This window comes from Quercus suber, unplaced genomic scaffold (genome assembly GCF_002906115.3).
Source record: "Quercus suber isolate HL8 unplaced genomic scaffold, Cork oak 2.0 scaffold_661, whole genome shotgun sequence".
Lineage (NCBI taxonomy): Eukaryota > Viridiplantae > Streptophyta > Magnoliopsida > Fagales > Fagaceae > Quercus > Quercus suber.
Window position 1 is genome coordinate 180,641 of NW_027070102.1, and position 8,979 is coordinate 189,619.

General features: G+C 33.0%; 1 protein-coding gene and 1 long non-coding RNA gene across 3 annotated transcripts; both read right to left on the reverse strand.

Moving 5' to 3' along the window:
- Nucleotides 1-1,516: 1,516 nt before the first annotated feature.
- Nucleotides 1,517-2,317, reverse strand: LOC136064306 (uncharacterized). Its single transcript, XR_010625945.1, has 3 exons — nt 2,217-2,317; nt 2,016-2,087; nt 1,517-1,804 (listed from the first exon to the last, which is right to left on the reverse strand). It is a non-coding gene; the product is annotated as an uncharacterized LOC136064306 (long non-coding RNA).
- A 485-nt stretch (nt 2,318-2,802) lies between these two features.
- Nucleotides 2,803-4,802, reverse strand: LOC112010539 (uncharacterized). 2 transcript variants are annotated; one of them, XM_065765888.1, is made up of 4 exons: nt 4,469-4,802; nt 4,072-4,368; nt 3,072-3,382; nt 2,803-2,988 (listed from the first exon to the last, which is right to left on the reverse strand). In XM_065765888.1, the coding sequence occupies exons 1-4, from the start codon at nt 4,635-4,637 to the stop codon at nt 2,818-2,820; spliced, it is 948 nt and encodes a 315-aa protein (XP_065621960.1). In that variant the 5' UTR covers nt 4,638-4,802; the 3' UTR covers nt 2,803-2,817. The 2 variants fall into 2 exon arrangements, with proteins under 2 accessions (XP_065621960.1, XP_065621961.1); XM_065765889.1 differs by having other exon boundaries at nt 3,072-3,364; nt 4,469-4,799.
- Between the last annotated feature and the right edge of the window lie 4,177 nt (nt 4,803-8,979).

Sequence of the window (8,979 nt, forward strand, 5' to 3'; positions counted from 1 at the left end):
AAGAGTGAAGACAATTTTTTTATTTTATTTTAATGATTGTATTATTGTGATGATTTCTTAATAGAATAATGCAAAAGGCACAACAAGGATTCTTCTTAATGGATTACAAAGACCAATAAGTTGTGTTGAGTTGAATTTTTCAATAAAAGAATTGAAAAGACTAAAGACAAAAACTAATAAATAATAAATTAAAACATTCTAAACAATAATAATTAAAGTTCACTTAACAACAATAACTAATAACTTTATCATAGTATAAGACAATAGATAATTTTCAAGATTTAATTTTAGCAATGCTAATCTTCATTATACTAAGAAAGAATATATCCAATGAACTTTATCCTTTATAATCTTGTTGTACTACGGATAAATTTTTTATAAGGAAATCATGTTTACCATAAGATTCATTATTTGAAAGAACTTATGTTGACTTGAAAAATCTTCTTTCAGATCATGAGTTACGAAAGATCTTATCTGATCGTCCTAATGATCAAGATGAAATATTATTTACAAAGAAATCCTTGTCAACCTCTTCAAAACGAATTTGAATGAGCCTCTAAAGAATATTTTATGAACCTCTAATGAATATCAAGTTTCGTTATTGGTTAACTGAGTCTGTTGAAACAGAAGGATTATTTTAATATGATGTATCCAAAATAAAAGATAGGATGTGAGGAGTATTATAAAACTAGTAATATAAAATTGATAAAATTGACTTTTTAATGAGTTAAAATACTTTTTACAAGCAAAATGCTCTTCCGGCATGTCTTACGTGTAAAACAAAATGCATTTACCCATTGAAATTGTGAAGGATTCAAATACTCCAAAAGCTCTTCCAGGCTGCAATGACTTTTGGAATGGTAATACTAAACTTTTTTTTGTCTTTTTGAGAATCCAGGTAGTACTAAACTTTGGGTTTTGTTATCTTGGTACACTAATGATACAAATTAAAGAGTATTTAATACTTCATTAAATAAAATTTTCCATATTCCAAAAACAGAGTTAAATTGTAACAACTAGAGGAAAAGCATATATATATATATATATATTTAGAATTTTTATGTGCAAACCAAAAAGAATTAACTAATGCCTTATTTTTTTTACTTTGAAAAGTATAAGTTGCAATTCGTAATTGCAAATTTGAAATTCATCAAGAGTCTTATAATTCAGTAGCATGACTTAATTTTCTTTGTAAGAATCAAGATTCAAATATCTCATTCCCTACTTAGAACAAATAACAATTGAATTATCAAAATAAACAATATTTATAAAATCTCTTAACAATACATTTTGTTAACAATATACTATATTTATGAATCATCTTTTTGCTTACCATGTTCCCAAAATACTTGGCCTTAAGTGCATCATACTGCCAGCCAACGAATCCAACCCCCAAAACACATTTGAAGTGTCTTTTTCTTCTTTTTTTCAGATTGGGAATTTAGCATTAATAAGTTCGAGCAGAACATCATAGATTTGATGGAAAAACACATTAAACAAAAGGAGAGGAACCAAATGTCCAAAAAACCAATGATAAATATGTTTGCATGAAAAGTTGATATGGCAAACAGAACCACCCAAAAAAGCATCTCAAGTCAAGCCTGTAAACTTTGTCCAATGTTTTATGCATACAAAACTCTTCAGGTTAAATTTTCATTTAGTGAACAATTCATCAGTGCAGGCCTGTTCTATAATATGGCTGCACTACTGACAAGAAAAATCTATGAATTGGTTCAGTCCTCAATTTTGTACAATTGTATTGGTGTGAGAGATTTGGTTATTTTCATTGGCTCCCTGGAAAAACCTGAAAAGAAAGGATCAAGTTCATTAGGAAGAAGTACAAAGACATACAAGTAGCAACTAAAGGCGGGCCAGCTAAATGTGAAATTAAAAAATAACACGAAAAAATGAAGCTTTTATCTATTCAATTGCATGCAGCCTATGTCACAAAAATCCTTGTTGCCAGTCATAACATCAAATAATAAAAGAATAATTCTAGTAATCTTTTAACATACCAATTGAATGCCAATCTGCTATTGAAACATCTTGCCATATGCCTTCCTCTCCAGATCGCGTCTATCAGAAATCTGCAGCAGTTATTTAACATTCAGAATCTCATTCCAATGATTCATCAGAGGGAAAAAAAAAAAAAACCCACTAAAACGAGTTATTCCTCGTCCAAACATATAGCTTATAGCTTGCTTTAATGTACTAACCTTCTTCTTAGCAGCAGCAAACTCTTTCTTTATTCCAGCTGAGAAAAACAACAATTACAAATAGGCTTTCAGAAGAAAACATATGTAATTTTACTATCTATTTATCTTAAATATTGAACAAATAGTANTAGTGCAGGATGAGATATGTAAATCGCCATTGCTGAAAGAGAAAATATCAAGAGTAAAAAAAAAAAAAAAAAAACCAATGAGCCAATATTATATTGTACAGATATTTAGTTGTCTAATCAGTGTTAGTTAGTTGCCAAACAGGACGTAATTAATGACAAGTGAGACGTGGTTGTTGCTAAATCATTCACCAATTTTACAATTTATCATAAGAAAAATAGACTGGCAAAGAAACCTTCCCAGAAAGAACTCTCATCTCTCAGTATCATTTTCTTACTTGCAAGTAAAAATCTAGTACTCTGTGAGTTAATTAAAGCCATGAAAATATTATAATAAGGTTACATTTTTTAGGTTTTCTGATGATAAAGGCAATTCATGCACTGTTACAAGGATGAAACCTGTGACCTAACCTTCCACCCATTGTTATGAGGAGAAAATATGCTTTTTATTTCAAAGACCATTGGCTAAAGTGACATCAAGTTAACTTTGGCATCTTGTCAGATTTGGGTAAACTCACATTGACAGCAATGGCCTTCAAAGCAATGCTTGCAGAAACTAGACCAGGTGAGCTAAGCCCTGCATGTAGTGAGTCCACTAGAGCTCTTGCAATTCCAATTTTTGCAAATCTTCGTGCATAACCATAAACCTGACATTTACATACATCACAGAGTTTCTTTTAGGAACACTTACACTTCAGTTCGATATGCATTTTTATAAATCTTTACTTACTTGAGAAGCCACAACACGATTATCATCAGGTGTCAACAGAATACGTATGGCATCATATAAGCTTTGGATGCTGCCTTTACTCTGCCCACTTGGATCACTCAGTATTTGCATAATAAGCTCACCAATTTTCAACTCCATGAATGACTCTTTGAGGACCTCATTACCAGTTGAAGCCGCAGCAACAACAGAGAAACCATTGTTCAAGATGTCTACATTTTGACAGTTATCATTCAGGATACACACCACAGTTGTTGGTCCACCACTAGTCCGAAATATTTCTGTACTTTGAAGATCTGCAACATATTCTTCTCCTTAAAGTCAACATTTCAGAAAAGCTAATCTCACTTCTTAGCGTACTGATACCTGACCCACTGGCTTATGCATACTTCATTCACATCGTGATATAAAGCTTTGTATATGTTATCCGAGTAAAACTTTCAAACCAAGAGTATTCAATCCGATCATGCCACAAGCTATAAAATTGGTGTAAATCGAAAATCATGACCCCACGTCTTGTAGATAATCTATAAGTTAAGCACAACGCAGTAATGACTAACCTAATAAAAACATAACCTCAAACAATTATTTCTGCACTCACTTGTATTTGAAATTTTGAACATTCTTTTCTGTTCTGACATTTCACATTTTATCTTGCTTTTCTTTTCTTACCTTCTACCTTTCTTAATTTAAAAAAAAATCTCAGACTCCAAACCCAGCTGAATCACCAAAAACCAAAAATGAAGGTATCATACATTTCAAGAAAATGAACAAAAAAGACAAAGCATACCCACCAAACATTACCATTTAGCTATCTTATAACCTTATCTGTGCATACCAACTCCTCCAAAAAACATAAGCATTTTTCCAACATCACCTCCAACATTGACCAATCACAGCAAAAGCTTATTATATACACAACCAAAGCAACAATAGGAACATTACTACATTAGTTATAAGCAATCAATTAAAAAAACTGCATTAACTATTAACTGTTATATACCATGAAGAAGTGATGCCAATGCCTTCAAAGCCGAAGCCAGAACCCGCTCCCACCCGCTTCGAATCTTCGAACAAACCAATTCCACGCCCCCATTCTTAGTTGCTATCGCCGCATTCCCTGATCCTTCAACGCCACACATCTCCGCGAGCTTGTCAAGCAATTCCACCATTTCGTCCAAATCTTTCTGCTCAATTTGATCCTCCAAATCAGAACCCAATTGCTTCAGCCTATCCAAACACTGAATCACAGGGTTAGCCTTCACTCCACCACCCTCTCCTGGAACGCACGTGACAATCCCTGCAACCAACATACATTCATAAAAATCACAAGATTAGGTTTCGATTTTTTCATTCCCATTTTGTTTTTCCTTGCATATTTTCTTGGGAACCAAACGGACCAGTGAGATCGACGCCTTGAAGAGTTAAGGTTTGGATAGCGTCTTGGAGAGCCTCAGTGGGGTCCATTTCGAGATCTTCTATGTTTTCCTTCACCAGATCGTCGAATGCCTCCTGAGAGATCGTACGGCCTGCCTTCGTCGCCGTCGCCGGAGGCTTCGGTGGGCCCATTTGATCTGCGCCGGAGTTTCGATGAGAGATGAGAGTGTGGAACAGTGGAAGAGAAGTGGGTAGAGTTTCCTGGTTTTTTCAATTTGAAATGTGAAATGCAAAAACACAGAGAGAGAAAACAGTGATACTGATAATAGAGCTGAAACTCGAAACGACTTGTAGTACTGTCTCCCAAGTCCCACTAGTGGTGGGCTTTAAAAATTTCTATCTATTTTAATATAAGAATTTATTTTTATACATAAAATATAATTTTGGTCTATAAATTTATTAAATATTTGGTTTTCATCTTTAATTTTTTCTTTTCTTTTAATTATTGCAAAGTTTATTTTTCGTTCTTAAATTATTGAAAATATTTTAATTTTTTGTCTTTAAACTTAAAATAAATAAAAAAACTTTTTTCATTCCTACACTATAAAGAAGTTTTTTTTTGTCCTTATATTTGTCCCAAACTATTGAAAAACACTCTTTCCAAAGTTTAGGGATAAAAAAAGAATTTTTTAAAATTTAGGTATAAAATTTTTTTTAATGAAGTTTGGGGACTAAAATAATATTTGACCCAATTTTTTTTATAATTTTTTTTTTTTACATAACCAATCTACAAGAACACCTGCATCAAATTATCTATTTTATACTACATTTCATTAAAATATTATTTCCTTATCAATTTTTTATTACTCTCTCAAATAGTCTCTTTATTTATATTTGTGTATATGACTAAAGAAGTTTATTTTCATGTGAGTAGTAACTGTGTAGCTCATCTTATTTTATACAAGATCTTATTTTATACAAGTTTACATGGATTGATGTCAATGATTTTTGGAGTTGAATGTGCAAAATTTACCTCTTATGTTATTATACATTAATTGATGTGAGTACTCTACTACTAATAAATAGGTGTCAAAATATAATTCTTTTAGATGTGAAAGCAAAAAATATTGTTAAATTTATTGTCTATTAATTTGAATATGGATTTTCAGGAAACTTAAAAAAATCACCACTTTTTCATAGAAAAAAAATTATAATTCAATAGTTGGGGTTGGAGGAATATGAATTTGAACCTAAAATATATTTGTTGAAAATATTAGGAGATGCTAATTGAGTTACAAGACTATTGGCAAAGTCACGTTATTTGGTAGCTGTTGATGCCAATTTTTGACAAAAGGCCCAACAGCTGAAGAAGTCCAACAATAAAGAAGATGAGAAGAAAATGAGGGGCAAAATGGTAAAGAAATAAGGAAACAATCCCATTGGGCTGGAGTGGCAGGATTGATAGCCAGCAGGTCCATGAAAATAATAAGAGGTAAAGAAGAAATAAATGGGCAAAGGATGCCCAAGGAATGAAGTAGTAGGCCCATGAGAATAATAAGAGGTAAAGAAGAAGTAAATGGATCGGGGAAGTTGTAGGCGCAAGGGAAAAGAAGGGTCAAAGTCGCCACCTAGCTATATGGTCTAGGAACCATGAATATAGCATCGTTTCGAGGAAAGACCTTTGGTCTTACTACCAGAGTATGGATTTGGAGTTTAGGTATGCTCTTGGGAAGGTGTTAGGCATCTAAGATCGCCTAATCCTAAGATTGGCCTCCCATCATTGTGTCTTAGGTCCTAATCTTATGAAAAACATGTTCAACACTTGCATCTATACTCACACACACACTAGCATGTATCTAAGCATATAATCATGGCATCATTCATCCCAAAACACATATCCATCCTTAAAGCAATAGAGAGCCAAACCTAAACACAAATAAGAAACCCTAGCATACATCTAACATGTGAACACCTTATAATACATCTCAAGGCAAAGTAGTAAACCAAGCATGGCTGCAAGCATATCATATCGTGAATCAAAATAATGCATCAACTTCATACACACATATCAAGGGAGGATTAAACAATCAACATGCATGTTCATGTGAATGCATGTCTTACCTTACTTACTCTGTAGCACCTCAGCACCTATGGCATCATGAATGGGCATTTGAATGCATATTCATGGCATCGGAGCAAGAAACAAGCATAAAAACCCTAATCTAAACATGTGATTACAAACAAACATGTTAAAAGATAAACAAATAGTTATAGGGCTTAAAATATATGAAAAAGAGGCTACACAGAACAAACACATTAAAGTAGAAACAAAACAAACAAAAATTAGGGTTTCTGGGTAATAGCATCACGCACACTAGAACAGGTCTGCATACGTATGAGTTCAGCTTGCGTGCATAGGCTAGATCATGCGTACGTAAATTCTTACCTAGAAAACCTAATTAACACAAAAACAGAGCATACATCTAGGCATACATCTATACTCACACACACACACACTAGCATACATCTAAGCATACAATCATGGCATCATTCATCCCAAAACACATATCCATCCTTAAAGCAATAGAGAGCCAAACCCAAACACAAATAAGAAACCCTAGCATACATCTAACATGTGAACACCCTATCATACATCTTAAGGAAAAACAGCAAACGAAGCACGATAGCAAGCATATCATATCATGAATCAAAATAAGGCATCAACTTCATACACATATATCAAGGGAGGATTAAACAATCAACATGCATTTTCATGTGAATGCATGACTTACCTTACTTACCTTGCAACACCTCAGCACCTATGACATCATGAATGGGCATATGAATGCATGTTCATGGCATCGAAGCAAGAAACAAGCATAAAAACCCTAATATAAAACCCTAATCTAAACATGTGATAACAAACAAATACAGAAAACCTAATTAACACAGAAACAGAGCAAAAACCAAACAAAATAGAAAAACGTAAATCTAGCAACCTAACATGCTAAAAAAACATATAGAAAGCCTAAAACTAACCAAAACAAACATAAACTAAACCAAGAAACAGATTAAAGGCAGAAAAGGAAAAAGAAAAGTTCAAAAAAAATACCTTAAAACAAAAGCTCCTAGGCTTAAGTTTTGACCATTCCCCTCAGTCAAATCTATCACAATTCAATAAAATAGTGATTAGTAATCTTAAACTTAAAGGATTAGGGTTAGAAAAGGTCCCAATCTAATAAAAAAGACTTAAGGGTGTTTTGTGAAAAACTCCATTTTGATTCACTATTTTCTAGTGAATCTTAGGTTTTTCTTGTGGGATTTCTATGTGTTTTAAAAATGTACCATGTAAGGCATTTTATAGTTGAAAAAATGGGGTTTGGAACGGTTCCAAGATGATGTGGGATTCATTCCGAACCTCAGCTATTATTGTAGAAAACTTGCCTTTTATATGCTTTTGAAACCCTAGCTGCGTATGCAAGAATGTGCTTATGTACGCATGCTTTAGCTCGCGTATGTAGGGCGCGACTCATGTACGTAGGTCGAGGGCCACTTTGGTCATTTAATTTTCCAAAAATAGATTTTTGCTCATTTAAAAGATTATATTTTCCATTTTAACACTTCTCAAGTCAATTTAACATCTGATTAGGTTCTAAATGGCCTTAGGCTTAGAGTTCGAGTATCATTGGGGAACGGGGGCCCGAGTTGTAAGAGGTACAAAATGTGGTGTCTTCCAGGAAAAAAATTAGTAAACTCAATTGGCTGGCATGGTTGGAATGATGGCCAATAAGTCCAAAATGGTAATAAGAGGTAAAGATGTAGTAAAAGGGCCAAGGAAGCCCAAAGAATTTAGCAACAGGCCCATGGGAGTAAAAAGAGGTAAAGAAGAAGTTAAGGAATAAAGTGGTAAGTGTGAGAGACTGCAAAAGTGCCTCTCAAAAAAGAGAGTTGGGTACATTTTAGGGCATCTTTCTTTTTGGGTAAATGGTGTGGAGTCGCCACTTATATTTTATACAAAAAATAAGAAAAACTATATACAAAAATACATGACTGAATAATTCCTTTATTTATTAAAAAAAAAAAACATTTGGTAAATTGAAAATTACAAGGCTTTGGGTCCTAATTACAATCTAAGCGAAAATGCACTTTTGGTCCCTACATTTTGCGTCACTTTCCATTTTGGTCCCAAAATTAATTTCGTTACTAATGTCATTCCTGAAAAATGAAAATCGTTTTTAAAATGGTCCTTGTCGTCAATCCACTAAAGGAAACCTCCTACGTGGTAGACGGAATGCCCTACTTGCTGATGTGGTGCTGACATTGCCATTAATATATTATTTAAAAAGATTATTTGGCATTTTATAAATGACACGTCAGCATTTTAATTTTTTTAAAAAGCCATGTCAGAAAATTTAAACAAAAAATAAATTAAATTTTTAAAAAAAGCCTTAAATCTAATTTAATTATTTTTATTTATTTTTACTTTTCATTATTTTTTCGTAAGAACATAATAGTTTGTTCTTCGTGTTCTTCC